This window comes from Sciurus vulgaris (assembly GCF_902686455.1).
Source record: "Sciurus vulgaris genome assembly, chromosome: 3".
Taxonomy (NCBI): domain Eukaryota; kingdom Metazoa; phylum Chordata; class Mammalia; order Rodentia; family Sciuridae; genus Sciurus; species Sciurus vulgaris.
Window position 1 is genome coordinate 160624814 of NC_136463.1, and position 16471 is coordinate 160641284.

The 16471-nt window shown below is 38.2% G+C and overlaps 1 protein-coding gene across 6 annotated transcripts in view; it reads left to right on the top strand.

Moving 5' to 3' along the window:
- The window catches only part of PIKFYVE (phosphoinositide kinase, FYVE-type zinc finger containing), a 124881-nt gene that overhangs the window by 40850 nt on the left and 67560 nt on the right, over positions 1-16471 (top strand). The window contains exons 1-5 of one of the 6 annotated variants that reach the window (XM_079133162.1): positions 6837-7331; positions 10615-10795; positions 12207-12356; positions 12603-12638; positions 16321-16439. In XM_079133162.1, coding sequence (XP_078989288.1) covers positions 10624-10795; positions 12207-12356; positions 12603-12638; positions 16321-16439 — 477 coding nt within the window. In that variant the 5' untranslated portion in view covers positions 6837-7331; positions 10615-10623. Of the gene's footprint in view, positions 1-6836; positions 7577-10614; positions 10796-12206; positions 12357-12602; positions 12639-16320; positions 16440-16471 lie in introns of those variants that run through there. The other 5 variants (XM_079133161.1, XM_079133164.1, XM_079133163.1 and 2 more) reach the window with 5 other exon arrangements.

Genomic DNA, 16471 nt, shown 5'->3' on the forward strand with positions numbered 1-16471 from the left:
CCGCCCCAGCCTCCAATGGCCGCCTGCCGACTCCCCGGGTTGGGCGGGGCCAGAGCCTAGGGGCGGGCCCAGGGGAGTTGGGCTTAGTCCTTAGAGCAACCTCCGCGCGCTCCAGGTGGGGGAAGGGGCCTTCGTGCCCCTGGAATTCCGCTCCTCGCAGAATGCCACCTGCAGGCCGGCGAGCTGGGCAAGCTGGGGCTGCGGCACCCAGGGCCAAGTAACAATCTTGGGCGCTATGAAGCGTGTTTTCAGGTCGACAGTAAAGGCAACCGGGGGCAGAGCACCCAGCCTGGCACCCCGGCGGGTCCCCTTCCCGCCGCTGCCGCATGTTCTGTAGACTGGAATGTGCCTTTGGAAGGAGAGTGTTCCAGCCAAGCGTGGGGTTGTTTTGGGGGACTCTCGGCGCTGCCAGAATGCAAAGGATGCAACAGATACACAAGCAGCCTTGCCACAGTAAATTAATTCCCACCACCACCAGTAAGGTCTTCAGGGTTTGTGCACCTATAATTCCAGTTTCTACCACATACTAATAAATAAACTCCATTTACAATTTGCACTGAAACGTAATGAAAGAGATCATTATCCCGGTTTCAAGGAAGCTGGACTAAATATATGAAGTCTTAGAAAACAGTGAATTTTTAAAAATCCCATTTCTTCCAGATATTTATTTTGCGTGTGTATTTCTTAGCCTCGAACACATGGGGAAAAAAAGGTATTTTATGTTGCTATTTGTAGGATAGTAGCATGATCAAGATTCAATGTTCGAAATTTTATTTTTTAAAATAGTCTCTCTCATTGGATTATAATTGAAGAATTAACATGCAGGGCAAAATGCTCAAGGTGCATTTTGGACGCTAGAGGGCACTGACATTTTTCCCACGAGAAAAGGGAGCAGAAAGCAGAAACCAAGCCAACTTTTTAGTTTTTAATACGGATTAATGGATATTAGCATCCGCATCCACTTGTTCCTGAAGAAATGATTACAGAAGCGTGTGAGGGTGCATTTGCATCTCAAATCTCAGGTTCTTAGTCACCTTAGACTATAAATCTTATTCCATATCACAATGGGTTCACATTGTCTATTACCCCTTGCTGATTGTTAAAAGTAAGTATTCATACCCATTCTTGTTCTAGAAAGGCTATAGGGCAGCCTTCAAGATACCTAAAATATAGCTCCATAAACACTGTTAATTACACATGAGGAAAATGAGGTAAAAATAAAATAAACATAATATATAAAACCAAGATGAGTTTAATCATAAAAATATTCCATTAAATCCTAAAAATTTGCTAAAGGGCTGCAAATTTGCCTCAAAATCAATGTGATAGGAAAGATGACACTTACGAGAATCTCATAAAACAGTGTTTCCTAAGCCAGTAATATATGAACTGTTTTTTCACTGAAAAAAATTTTCTTGTAGATTTCAGGAATTGAATTACTTTAAAATATTATTAAATATATATTGCAAAAAACAGTATAATGCACCTTATGCCGATAGTTCCTACACAACTTTAAAATAATAAATTTATAGATAAAGTGGATAGCAATAAAACTACAAAATAATAAATTATCATTAATACCATCAATTAAATTTAACAATGGATATTTTACTGAAATTAAATTGCTGCTTGAAATGTGAATACGAAGCTCCCTGCTAACATGAAGGCTCTTTTGAATTCAGCTGGCCTATTCTACTGGATGCCACATGGTGATTAATTTAGTCCACTGCTTTTCCCAGTTCGGTTAATACTGCACACCTTGGCATCATTTGCCCTTCATTTGGCCAATAAAAGAATCAATATTTTAATAACATCTGATCCCAAATAATGTTATGAAAACAAATGGAAATCTAGGTCATGAAATCTGTTAGCATATGGTTATGATATAATCATCAAGATAGGTATTCTAAAGCTCTCATAAACATTCTAAAGCTGTTATATTTTCATTTTACTGATCTTAGAGAATGTGAATATGAATGGGGCTTGATCACTGCTTATCTGTGATTATGGGAGAGACAGCAGTGAAGGTGACTTCCTGGATTTAGAGTTTGGGTGATAGGATACCCTTCAACAAAGAAGAGATAAAGATAGAGTTATAGATTTGGCAACAAATATAATGAGTTTAAAGTTTGTTAAATTTGAAATGCCTGTGGGACAGCAAGATGTTGATGTTTAGGAGGCAGTCAGCTGTATCTGGAGTTCAGGAGGGATGCCTAAGCTGGAGAAGGAAACCTGGGAATCTTTAGCATGTACTGATAATAGTTGAAGACAGTATATGAGATCATCCAGGAGTACAAAATCAGTAGAAAACCTGTCTCTGTGAGAACTCAGAGGAAAACTTATATCTTTAAGGGCCAGAGAGAAGAAAAGGGGTTCCCAAAGAGAATGAGAAGGGAAATCTGGGGGGGGGGGCAGTAAGAGAATCAGCAGAGTCCCATGTCATGGAAAGTTTTCAAAAAGCAGGAAGTACCATAAACAGATAAGAAAAGACAGTCTGAGAATAATTTTGGTAAGTGAGACTGTTAGAAATCATAACATTTAGTAGAATGATTCTAGGGCAGTGATTCTGATAGAAATCATACTAAAGGAGATTGAAATATGAATGGGAGGTATAAAAATGGATACATAAAAAACTTTTCAAGGAAGCTGTGAAGAAAAATGCTTTATAAAGCTTTAGTAAACATAATTTTCTTTTACACATATCACATATCATTCATCTTAGAAGAGATTACATTAATTTCACGTTATTTATGTTGATTTGTGTTGCTTCCTTTTATTTCTTCAGTTTATTGTTTAAATTACTATGAAAAACAACTTTAACTTACCTTTTTAAAAACAGTTGAATCATTTCTTTAGGCTACATTGCTAGAATTGGAATGAATGGATCAAGGAATTTTTAAGGCTTGTTAGATCCACCAGATCATTTTGTAGAAGGGATATAACAATTTATATAGTTACATGCAGGGTAAAAGGGAGCTAATTTTATTGTGTCCTGGCCAGAAATGAATTTCATAATTTAAAAAAAAATCTTTGCAGCCAGGTGCTATAGTGCACGCCTGTAATCCCAGTGACTTGGGAGGTTGAGGCAGGAGGATCCCAAGTTGCAGATCAGTCTCTGCAATTTAGTGAGATGCTGTCTCAAAATTTAAAAAAATAAAAAGAGCTGAGGAGGTAACTCAGGGATGTAGTGACAGAGCACTTCTCTAGTATGCACTAGGGTTAGGGTTCAACCCTCAGTACTGCAAAGAAACAAAAAAATCTTTGCATTACATATTGAAGTGAACTAGAGCTCCTTAGAGAACTGATTGACTTCAGGTCATTGGACAGGGTCAATTCAAGATGAACTTGCTAGGTCAGAAAACAAGGAAGTGCTTTCAACAATAAGTATTGTCTGCCATCATACTCAACAATGAAAAGTTCAAAGCTTTTCCTCTAAGATCAGGCAAGGATGTTTACTCTTGCCACTTCTATTCAACAAACTATGGAGCAATTAGGAAAGAAAAAGGAAAAAAGGCACCTAAATTGGAAGAAAGGCTTAAATTGATCTTCTTTGCAGATGACTTTATCTTACATAGAGAAAACCTTAAAGATGTCACCAAAAAACTGTTAGAAATCATAAACAAATTTGACAATATTGTAGGACACTACATCATCATGTAATGATCATTAGCATTTCTACTCTAACAAAAAATGCTCCTAAAAAGAAAATTTAAATAATCTCATTTATAACAGTTACAAAAAATTAAATACTTAGGAATATATTTACTTAAAAAGATGAAAGACCTGCACACTGAAAACTATAAAACACTAATGAAAGTAATTAAAGAAGATACAAATAAATGGAAAGACATTCGAGTTCATGGATTGGAAGATTTTAATATTGTTAAAATGTGCATGTTACTCAGAGCAATATACAGAGTTACTGCAATCACTATAAAAATTCTGACTTTAAAAACCAAAAATAGGGGGGGAAAAAAAAAAAGGCAGTCCTAAAATTTGTATGGAACATGGGTCTGTAAAAGACCCTGAACAGCCAAAGTCATCTTGAGCAAAAAGGACAAACCTGACTTCAAAATACACTACAAAGTTATAGTAATAAAAACAGCATGAAGTCAAAATACACTACAAAGTTATAGTAATAAAAACAGCATGAAGTCTAGACCAATGGAATAGAATAAAGAGACCAGAAATACATCCATCCATTTATGGTAAATTGATTATTCAGAAAGTTGCCAAGAACACACAATGGGGAAAGGACAGTATCTTCAATAAATGGTATTGGGAAAACTGAATGTCCACATGCATAAGAGTGAAATTAGGCCAAGTGGATTAGTGGATTAAATATCCAAATATAAGATCTGAAAATGTAAAACTACAAGAAGTAAATGTATGGGAAAAGGTCCATGACATTGGTCTGGGCAATAATTTTTTTTGGTTATGAACCAAAAGTTTAGGCAACAAAAGCAAAATAGACAAATGAGATTATATCAAACCAAAATGTTTCTGCAAAGCTGGGCAAAAAAGCAACCTATGAACAAGAGGCTATTTGCAACCTTGCATCTGATAAGGTGCTATTATCTAAAATATACAAGGAACTTAACCAATTCAATAATAAGAAAATGAAAAAGAAATTATAAAATGGGGAAAGGATGTGAATAGAGTTGTCAAAAGATAGCATACAAATGACCCATAGGTATGAAAAATGCTCAGTATCACTATCAGAAAAAGTACAAATTATAACCACAGTGAGAGATACTACCTCACACTTGTTAGAATGGCTATTATCAAAAGATAACAAGCATTGGACAGATGTGTAGAAAAGGGAAACTTGCTTATTATTAATGTGAATGAAAATTGGTACAAGCATTATGGAAAACAGTATGGAAGCACCTCCAAAAATTTAACATATAGCTACTATACGATTCAGCAATTCCACTTTAGGGTATATATTCAAAAGAAATGAAATCAGTATGTCAAAGAGATATCCGCACGCCTATGTTCACTGCAGCGTGACTTACAATAGTTCAAACTGAAATCTACCCAAGTGTTCATTGAGGAAGGAATGGTAAAGAAAAAATCTGGTAAATAGACTCAATGGAATACCAATGAGCCATAAGAAAGAAAGAAATCTTTATGACAACAAAGATGAACCTGGAGGACATTATGTTAAGTGGAATGAATCAGGCACAGAAAATTGATAAGCATCCATATTGATACTAATCAATATAAAGAAAGAAGGAAAAGCTCTTTTCAGCAAAGTGCAACTAATACATGGGAGGAATATAAGTATAGTACTAGCACTAATCAATTTAGCAAGAATCATAAATGGATACTAAGATGAAAGTTTTCTGGGAGGATATTTACACAAATCATCTCTCTACGGATAAAATTCATCTGGAATTACTTTGGATGTTCAGTATGAGGTAAGAATCTAAACTGATTTCTCCACCAACCACCAAATAGTAGCCAGTTTTTCACTTTTTTCCCGCAGAAATTAAACTGTGAGTGAATACAGATTTTAAACTGCAAAACTTCTTGAAGACATGGACTAAAGTCATTTCATAGCTTTATCCCTATCATAGAGCCTACCTAACACACACATTGCTGATGACTCAAAAAATGTTTGTTACAGGACCTGGTGGCACTTGTCTGGAACCCTGGGTATTTGGGAGGCTGAGGTGGGAGGATGAAAAATGAGTCCCGCCTGGGTAACTTAGTGAAATCCTGTCTCAAAACAAAAAATTAAAAGGTCTGGGAATGTAGCTCAGTGGTAAAGCACCCCTGGGTTCAATCCCCAGTACTGGGAAAAAAAATATTTTGTTGAATAGGTGTTCCTTTTACCATACAAGGAATTTCTATATACATTAAGGTCTTCTTGGCTGGAATGACTATTCTGTTCATATGATCTCTGGGTTTGTTTTGTATTTTATTGTAGGTTTATGAAATATTAATACCTGGTGGACTGATTTAAGAAAGGGTTTTTTTTCCTAGAAGGTAGAGACTTGAACATGCTCATAGGCTCAGGAGGAAGAGTCACTGGGAAAAGATTGGTTGAAGATAACAGTGCAAGATACCAGGGACAGGCGAGTAGATTGGGTGCCACCTGGACTGAACTGGGAAAGAGCAGAGGGGTCTAGGCAGGCCAGGGTAGATGTGGGTATGTGGATGCAGGAAAAAGTTGTGATGGGGGTGGTTAGGTTGTTAAGGGTTGTACCCAAAGTAACCTTGGCTTTTTCACTTGTGCGGATCAGATTCTCTGTTGAGAACACTAGTCAAGGTAATGTGTGTGTGGTGGTTTTGGCATAGCAGTAATGAAGAATGAGAAGGGGAAGTTGAATACAGACTCTAGAATGATTGCTGAAAGGCCCAGTCGAGAGTAGTGACCAGGATTTGTACTAGTACAGGTTTCTGTGCTATTCTCTAAGAGCTGAAAAGAACAACTCAAAGAAAACTTGAATGGGCATTTGCAAAAACTCTTGCGGAAAAGAATCCCAGAATTGAATTTAAATAGAACCTCCCTTTATATTTATACTTTTCTTTCCGAGCTCCTCTGCCCCACAATTTCAGTCAGCAGGTTTTGCTATGTTTTCTACAATTAAGTGCACAGCACTCTTAGGATAATAGCTGGCCAGGCTGAGAAAGTTAGGGCGTGGTAACTTTATTGACCTTAGCATTTGCGACTCGAAACCTGAATGAAAAGATTATAGAGCCAACATCACCAACTGTGGGTCAGGCACTATGCCAATTGCTTTTCATGAACTGTTTTACGTAACCTAAAAAAAAAAAAAAAAAAAGTATGTGAAGTGGGTACTATTAACTCCATTTTACACACCAGAGGTCTGACGCCTACAGAAGTCAGCAATCTGTCCAAGGGAATTCGCCAGTTTTTGTCGGAGTCCTGCAAGTCTGATCCCCGCGTCTCCGCTCTTACCCCCGGATCCGCGCTACACAAGTGAATGCCCTGTCACAAGAACGCCGAGCGCGGTAAACAGTAAGAGTGCTCACGGTGTCGAACACATACGGTAACTGCGGCCTAGCCAGCACCCGTCCGGTGCCCAGGGCACCAAGCACGCATCCGGTGACCCGCACGCGTGACGCTCACGCGCGCTGTGGTCCTGGCTTCCTCAAGAAAGGCTGAGGCGGCATAGCCAAGGCCAAGTTGTGGAAAACGACGCTCTCTGGGCTGGACTCTTTCTGCCTGAGCGTCCGATCCGAACGTCGTGCGGGCTGGGAGGAGGGGGCGGGGTCGGCCTTCGGGCACGATTGCGGATTGGTGGAAGGAGGAACGGAGGGCGGAGCCTTGGGGGGAAGCGAGACGCCGCCTCAATCGTGTAAGCAGCTTCGCTTCCTGCCGCAACAGCCGGCGGCTCGAGTACCCCTTCGCTGCGCTCCGGGGCGGGCTCCCTGCACCTGAGCGGGGTGAAGCTGGGGCTGGGGAGGAGCGGGGCCGGCGGGGCCGGGGCCGGGGCGGGAGGAGCAGGTAAAGGAGAGGCCTAGGGTGTGGCCAGCTAGGGCTGAGAGTGGGAAGAAGGCCGGCTTGGGGAACTGCGGACCAGAGTGGTGGGGGAAAGCTGAGGTGAGGGCGAGAGATGGGGCTCCTTCACCGGGCTGCGGCAGAGGCTGGGCAAGAAGGGCAGAGAAACTGCCCCAAGCATTAGCGGGTCTTCTGAGTCCTCTTGTCTGGCGAACGGGAGCCGCGTAGGGCACTCCTTGAAGAGGGTTCCTTGAAACATTTGAAGTTCCCTTGCCCCTCTTTGCCCCTTCATGCCCGAACTCCATCACCTCTTCCCTTTGATGGAGTCCGTGTGTCAGAGGTGTATCCTTAGGCTGGAAAAGAAAGTTCATGAGCTACAGACCTTGGGCTTCAAGTACACACGTAGCTCCTTAAAAGCTTGTTTCTGCCATTGGAGGCGATTTCATTTCAACTCCTTTCAGAGTGTTTTGGGGAGACTTGATTTCCTAATTAGTATTTCCCTTCTTAATGTTTTCTTAACAAAAGGGTGAGAATGAAATGGGTGAATACTTTTAGGAATATGGGGTTTTCTGCCGACTTTAGAGTTTGTTATTCTTAAGGCATTCAAGAATGAAGAGAAACGTTAGAATTCTGTATAAAGCGGGTTATTTCTGTGTACCTAATGTGTGTAATACGTTAAATTATCAAGGTGTTGATTCAGTACATTCTGCTTGTAAAATTAGTACAATGACAAGAGGTAGTTTCTCGGCATATTTGCCCTGTTTTATTTCTGATACTTTTGAATCTCGTTTTCTGCCTCTCCAAAACTTCTACTCCGTCATTATTCTTACAAAAAATATTCTGTTGCTTGAGTTTGGGCTTGTGACAAGATTGGGCAGGTTGACCTCTGAGGCAGGACTAATTTCCTGCCTCTTTCTTTCTGGGAAGAGTAATATGGATCATGTTTGGTATTCTTTTAGTATTTCTGTTGATGGATTTGTCAAAAATTGAACAACAAAAAACCCTTTCTGATGGAAGCCAACACTACTAGTAGTCAACTGTCCTGCATTAGTAGATAAAATTTGATATTAGATAGAATTTGAGTATTTTTTAAAATCTACTTAGAGATGACTAGGCTGATACTTGGATGTTCTTCCTAAAATTTTGATATTGGCTGGTAGATCTTGTCTACATTTGATATTGATATTGTCTACATTTTAATAACCACATTAGCCTAATGAATGGCTTCACTAACAAGATTATGTGTAGTAGGTCTTCATATGTTGCACTAGCCTGGAAAGGAAAGAGGTAGAGTGTTGGTGATACATGAGAGGTCTTTGAATAAGTTGATAAATACTTCTAATTACCTGTCAGGAAAGAGTCCTAGTTTATATAATAAGCAGTTATTAAGTTGCTAAAAAATAAGAGTTGTAGTGCAGTTTTTTCAGGATCCTGGTGTCATGTAATTATGATAATTCCCTATGATTGTATTTATGTTGTAGAGACTACACTTGCTATATATTAGCACTGTAATTTTTATCTTCATGTTTCCAAAACCTAATAAAATATTTGTGTTTAGATGACCTTTACAAGTAATTCAAAGTAGTTCTAAGACTAAGTAATTCTAAGACTCTTTAAGCAAATTTTTAACTCTGCTTCTGATATTTTGTGGAAGTAGAATATAGGCTGTTTTCTGAGGCCTGAGGTTGCTGTTATCATCACATCCTCTCCAGTGCTCTTAAACAAACAAACAAAAACCCAAAAAACAAAAGCTTGAGTTTGTACTTGATCAGTCACCATCTTATTTTCCAAGCCTCGATGCCGAAATGTGGATTGCCATGATACTTTGGAAGGTTTATTGACTACTTTCCCCAATAGAAGATGATATTAGAGACCTTTTCCTTTTTCCTTCCTCCTCTTCTTCCCTATTTTACTCCCCCCACTTCTAATATATTGCCAAAATTCTGTTTAAGTTAGTGGTTTCATTTCTGCTGTAATTTATAAGTCAATTAAATTAATCAAGCAAAGTCTTGAGTAGCTAGAGAATGCTTATAGGCTAGACTTGGAGATCTGGGAAGAGCTACAAAAATAATTTCAATCTAAAGAATTTTGTGGTGAGATTAGATACAGGTTCCCTAATTATCTCTCTGAACCCTCAAGAAAGTGATTTTAGGTTCAGAGTACCTTGGTTGCCTTGAAGGTAAAAATGTAATGAGGACTGCTTTACATACCTTCCAGGATTGTTGTAAAAATAAAATGAGATGATGCATGTGATTTCAGAAAAGTGTTTTACAAGAGTGTAATGTCCTCTTTTTAAAAGTGTAGATTATATTAGAAACTATAGCATTTTAATAACTAAAATGACTAGATCTCAATTATTCTGGTTAAAATATAAGTCTAAATGGCAAAAAATAAATCAGTGCTTTTTCGTAACCTCTGTCTTGTGACGCGGTTAGATTTACTGCTTTGGCTGAACTATGATTTTTGGTAATTTAGGGGAAAAAGCCCTTTAGGAATATCTTTATCTTAGTATTTATATAGAGGTTAGGCTTTAAGGGGTGGGGGGAACCAGATTCACATGTCTGGGAGGAAACATGATAGCAGCTTGTTGATTTGAATAATTGTCACAGGCAATAAGGTGTAACTTGAGCTAATTATTGAAATTATATAGAAATGTCATTAGAGGATGACATTTCTTTTCTTTGGATATGTATAATTTTTTTAAAAGGGAAAAGTTGAACTAAATACATAAGATGAAGGAATTTATGTGTTGGTGTAAAATCAGTTTCCCCCTATAATTTTGAAAAGTTATTAAGTACCCTTTTTTCCAAAAAAATTCCTACAGATACAAAAATATTTTTCCTCTTTGCCTACTCACATTTATGCCTTACCTGCAGATTTTTAATTTTTAATTTTTAAAATGATATTAATAGTTTAATAATATTTGAAATTAGATTGACTATCAGTTTTAGGCATTGAGACTTCCTCTTGATCTAGGTAGCAGTGTTTCTAAGCCTTAATTTGAGTATGCTAAACTAAATTTACTTACTCTTTGGTTTTCATAGCTAACTTTCACAGAATAGGATCTTCCAGATGTATGCATGTTGTTTGGAATTAACTTTTGACTTCTGAAACACTTGTTTTTTTTTTTTTTTTTGCAGACTCATGAAATGGCCACAGATGATAAGACTTCCCCAACACTGGACTCTGCTAATGATTTGCCTCGACCTCCTACCAGTCCTTCTCATCTTACACACTTTAAACCTTTGACTCCTGATCAGGATGAACCTCCTTTTAAATCAGCATATAGTTCTTTTGTAAATCTTTTTCGATTTAACAAAGGTAAGACTTAAGCATCAGAAAACTACAGTTTTGATTCTTTGCAATTCCTTATTCAGCTTTCATGCTGTGTCTTTGAGAGAGAGTGAAATATTAACAAGGTAATAGCTTTACTCATAGGTCACCAGAGTTTTCTGCCTAAGAAGAAAAAGCTAAGTTGGGTATAGTGATGCATGCCTATAATTCCCAGCCGCTCAGGAGACTGGGGCAGGAGGATATCAAGTTCAAAGCCAGCCTCAGCAAAAGTGAGGTGCTAAGCAACTCAGTGAGACCCTGTCTCTAAATAAAATACAAAATAGGGTTGGGGATGTGGCTCAGGGGTTCAGTACCCCCTGGGTTCAATCCTCAGTACCCGCCTCCAAAAAAATAAAAAGAAAGAAAGAAAAAGCTAGAATTTTTTTTTTTTTTTTTTTTTGTACTGGGGATTTAACCCAGTGGTGCTTAAATCCTGAGCTACATCCCCAGCCCTTTTTATATTTTATTCAGAGACAGGGTCTCCCTGAGTTTCTAAGTGCCTCATCAAGTTGCTGAGACTGGCTTTGAACTTGTGATCTTCCTGCCTCAACCTCCCTGAGCTGCTGGGATTAAAGATGTGTGCCACCACACCCGGCCTCGGTAGAAATTTTGATAGTACTAATTAAATTTTATTAATGGTTGACTTTAAAGTGCTATAAAAACTTTGTACATTTTTAAGATAATAATTAAAAAAAATAAACTTCCATTTTTTTAACAGTTTAGATTTATAGAAAAATTGGGAAAATAGTACAGAATATTCCCATGTACCCCTGCATTTAGTTTCTGCTAGTATTAACATCTTACATTAGTATTACTGTGGTATCAGTATTACTGTACTGATGTAAGATTTTATAATTGATGAATTATTGATATATTTTCATTAACTACTATATGTATCTTATTCAGAGTTTTTAAAATTTAACCTAATGTTCTTTTCCTGTTGTAGGATCCCATCTAAGATATTACACTGCATATACTCACCATAAGATAGTGCTCTTTTTATTTATACAGCAAATGTTTATTGAGCACCTGTTATGCTGGACACTGTTTCAATAGTGTAAGGGATCTTTCTCATGAAAAGACCAAAAATTCTGGGCCTTTGTGTCAAGCTTGTATTCTGCTTCCTCAAATTTCAAATGAAAAGGAAAACAGAAAATCACATATACCAGTGGTATGATTATTGTCCTGTAATTTGCTCTATTCTTTGAATTTCTTTCTTTAAAGAAAACCAGAAGCCTAATTTTAAATTATGCATATAATACTTTTACATATACATACATAAATATACACACACACACACAAACACATTTATGTCTGAAAAATTTCATATACTGCCTTCTCTTTGCTGAAATTTGGAGTTTCAGTTTTTCAAATAATGCCAACCTTTCCTTTCCTACAGAGAGAGGAGAAGGGGGCCAAGGAGAGCAGCAGTCTCCGAGTGGAAGTTGGTCCAGCCCTCAGCTCCCTTCAAGGGCACAATCTGTGAGGTCACCTGTTCCTTATAAAAAACAGCTTAACGAGGAACTTCAGCGACGCTCTTCTGTGTTAGGTAAAACTGTTCTTACTCTTTTAAGATTTTTCCAGTCATTGTGTTCCCCAGGTTGTTTATTGACTTAAGTTTCTTGTTGTTTGAAATGGTCAGGTACTCTCCAGAATAAATAAAACTGTTAACCTGGGTAGTGAAAGAATTTGTTGATACCTGAAAAAAAGTTCTTAAACATGTTACTAAAGTTTGATTTAGGCAAGCAACAGACCTCTTGGCTGCTTTTTGATTAATTACTTGCTTGAGTTTCAGCAGAGAACAGTTTGCAGCATCCCCAGGAGAACACAGGTTGGTTTTAGCCTTGTGAATGAATTCTGCATCTGTATCTGGGTGCTAGTGAAATGTGATGTGCATGCCTGTGGCTTCAAAATACTTCAACTCCATTGCTGGGCTGCCACTTGCTTTTGGCCTGTGTCCTTTGTGGAGTGCAAACTGTCAGTGTGGCTGGATAAGCTAAGCTCTTCTTGCCTGTTTATTCTCCATCCTGGTCTACTACACAGTCATCTCCTTCATTTTCATGCTCTTCTGATGAGTGCGTGCTAGAGATCAGTGTCTGAAGTGAATAAAGTAGAGAGAGTAGATATTTTATGTTTTATTTCTGTTAAATTGGTAAATTAGTGGAATGGTTTGCTCAACTCAAGGTGATAGAAAAAGGGCAGTGGGAAGTGGTGTAGTAGAGGCAAAGATTCATCAGTGAGAATCAAGTGTCCTTGAACACCAGATCCTGTCTGGTCTGGACAGTCTTCCCCATGAGGCCCTAGAGTGAAAAATAGGTGTAAGTAATGGTGTTTAGCAGAAGGATATTTTCTTGCTAGTTTAGATTTGGTCTATAGGAAGAGACGAGAGAAACTAAGCCAGAGGAACTACTACTGAAGAACGGGGCCAGAGCTGGCTATGTCACTCTATAGGTCTTCTTGGGCAGTGAGCTTTAGCCCAGGTTAAGAAGAATTGGAAGATGGGCAGAGGGAGAGAAGAAAGGAGCTCTCCTTTTATTCTAAATCATCTCCACTTTAATCTTTAACATCAATAATCTCTCCTTAGGTCTTATGCCTGACCCATGGCTTATAGTCTGTTTTTGTTGAGGGAGCTCTTATTAAATCCTGTATTGAATTAAGACACTGTCGTCTGAAAATTTCAATTACTGCCTTCTCTTTGCTGAATTCTTGTTCTTTTTCTGATATTTTTGAGTAGTAGATGGACACCATATCCTTATTTATTTATTTTTATGTGGTGCTCAGGCCTGCCTCACATGTCCGAGGCAAGCGCTCTACCACTAAGGTACAACTCCAGCCCCTTTGCTGAATTTTTGAGTCTTAGTTTTTCAAAAATACCAAACTTTGCTTAGCTACAGAAAGAAGAAAAGGAGACCAAGGAGAAGGAGAGCGGCATAGGATTTCTTCACTTGTTCAACTGAGGAGGAATAGAAGCTCATCTTTTAGTGGTGACAGATTGGTAGTCTCCATAACTTTGCCTTTGGTGTTATGATAGAACTGAATTTAAATATTTCTAGGTGGAGTTTCTTATGTCTCATTTGTTACAGTGTCCACCTTTTCTTACTGCCTTTATTCTTGGATTCTACCTTGTATGTGTTTGAACTTCAGAAGCCTGGGACTCTTTGACCAAATAAGTTTCTTTCTCCGCTAAAGGATTGTAATTATTTACTGACTTCCTGAACTTAGGAAAATAATTTAATTTTCTAGCATCTGTTTTGTGAGAGAAGCAGCTAAGATTATTTGCCTAAGGGCAAAGAGCTAGACCAGATTTTTCTCAGTGTCTTTCATTGTTATTCGAGGGCACTAGTGCTCATGGTTCCAGGAACGCCTCACTCATCCTTTTCCAGTGAATGACGCTATTAATACTCTCTTATATTCCCAAGTACTTAATGCAAGGGGCTTCACAGTTTGTTACTGCCTATACATGGAGCATTGCCACTATAATTCTGATGCTAAAGTTAAGATCTAACTATTTACAGAAAGATTAAAGTTTTCAAAGTTTTTAAAAATAAAGTACAGTTTAGATATAGTGATTATTTCATTAATTAAATTGTCTTAGGGGATTCTTCATAAATTTGGATTTAGTTATCAACCTCTCAATTCTTTGTAATCTTTTCTTTCCCACCCAACTAAAATAAAGAATACCTGATGCAAATCTGGCAAATAGTTTGAGGCAGATTCGGGGTGGGATATTTTCCATTTCATAGTAGTTTCCCTTATCTGCAGAGATATTCTTTAAACCTCCCCCTCTTCCCCGCCCCAGTAGAGGCTTGAAACCACCAGACCCTGTGTTTTTTCCCTATATATACACACACCTATAATAAAGTTTAACTTGTAAATTAGGCATAGAAAGAGATTAACAAAATAACTATAACAATATGTTAAAAGTTGCGTGAGGGGCTGGGGTTGTGGCTCAGTGGAAAAGCACTCACCTAGCGTGTGTGAGGCCCTGGGATTAATCCTCAGCACCACAGAAAAAATAAAATAAAGGCATTAAAAAAAAAAAAAAAGTTGTATGAATGTGGTCTCTTTCTCTTGAAAGAATCAAGACAGATGTTAATATTTTTAGACTGCAGTTTACTGTGGGTACCTGAAACTTTGGAAAGTAAACTCCAGACTATTTAGGTTAGTGGGGTCTCCGTGGGTTATTAGACTGATGTGTTTAAGCTAATTGGGTATTCATCTTTTTTGTCAAACTACCTCCTTTTCACCCTTAGGTTTTGAAACAGCTGGAGTGTCTTAACTTTTTGTCATTGTGACCAAAATACCTGATAGGAACAACTTGTAAAAAAAGTTTATTTTGGGTTCACAGTTTCAGAGGTTTCAGTCCATGGTCAGCCAACTCCATTGCTATGGGCCTGAGGCAAGGCAGAATGTAATGATATAAGGAAACAGTAGAGGAAAGCTGCTCAGCTTTTGATAGTTAGGAAGCAGAGGGAGCAAGTAGCCAGGGACAAAATATAAACCCTTAGGGTACACCCCTAGTGACCTACTCTTCCAACCATGCCACAGCTGCCTATAGTGACCAACCAATAATCCATTCAGTCTATTAATCCAGTAAGTGGATTAATTTCTTGATAAGATTATAGCTCTCATAGTTTAAACATTTCACCTCTGAACATTCCTGCATCAACTAACACATGACCTTTTCAGGGACACCTCATATCAAAACCATAACACTGAGCCAGGAATAGAAACTTCAGTTGTTGTTTTGGTTTAAAAGGTACAGTTAGTAGGTGGTACTTTTGGTAGGTATCTGCCATTCTGGCTACAAAACTGGAATCTGGGCTTATTTTATTGTAGATAGATTTGTGTTCAGTTTTGTTGTCAGTTCCAGTGACCCTTTCAGTTTGGAGCTGCAGGGTTGGGGTAGGGGTAATAGGGAAGGATAGGACTGGAGTTTTAGTATATTTTGGCAGTTATAATATTCTTGGACATTGGTCAGATTTTACCATGGCCAAATCTACCATCCTGGATGTTTTGAAATCTGTCAGAATCTTCAGGGTTGAGTTATTTCTTTCTGATGATGACTCCAAAACTGAGCCATTTCATCCTAGTGCTTACCAGTTTGACTTTAGAGACTAAGCTAGGTTAACCTTCTGGAGTTGCTTTTTCTTCTGTTAAATAACTAGCATGTATTTATTATAGGTTGGGACCAAAGGGCAAAAGAAACCATTTTTTAATTCAGGCCGTGTAAATGATGCTGCTGTTCTAGGCCCATAAAACCATCAATCATCTCAAATAGTTCTTGTCTTAGCTTTTACTTGCTTGCAAAACAGTGTTGTACATGGCAATAAGAAATACTTTCAACAGTTTCTTACCCGTATAAAGACTACCCTTAACTCTCAATCCATATCACTGGGTGGGAGAACACAAGTAATAAAAGCACTTCACATCACATAGATGCAGTGTTTTATATAGACATGAAAAACCATTAACAAGATTGCCTTTGTTTTTTTTTTTTCATTATGACTCAGATACAAGAAGGAAAACAGAACCTGCCTTTGGAGGTCATGATCCTCGTACAGCTGTTCAACTTCGAAGCCTCAGCACAGTATTAAAACGTCTCAAAGAAATCATGGAGGGGAAAAGCCAGGTAATATTTAGAGGCTTTGGGAGATTTCTTAT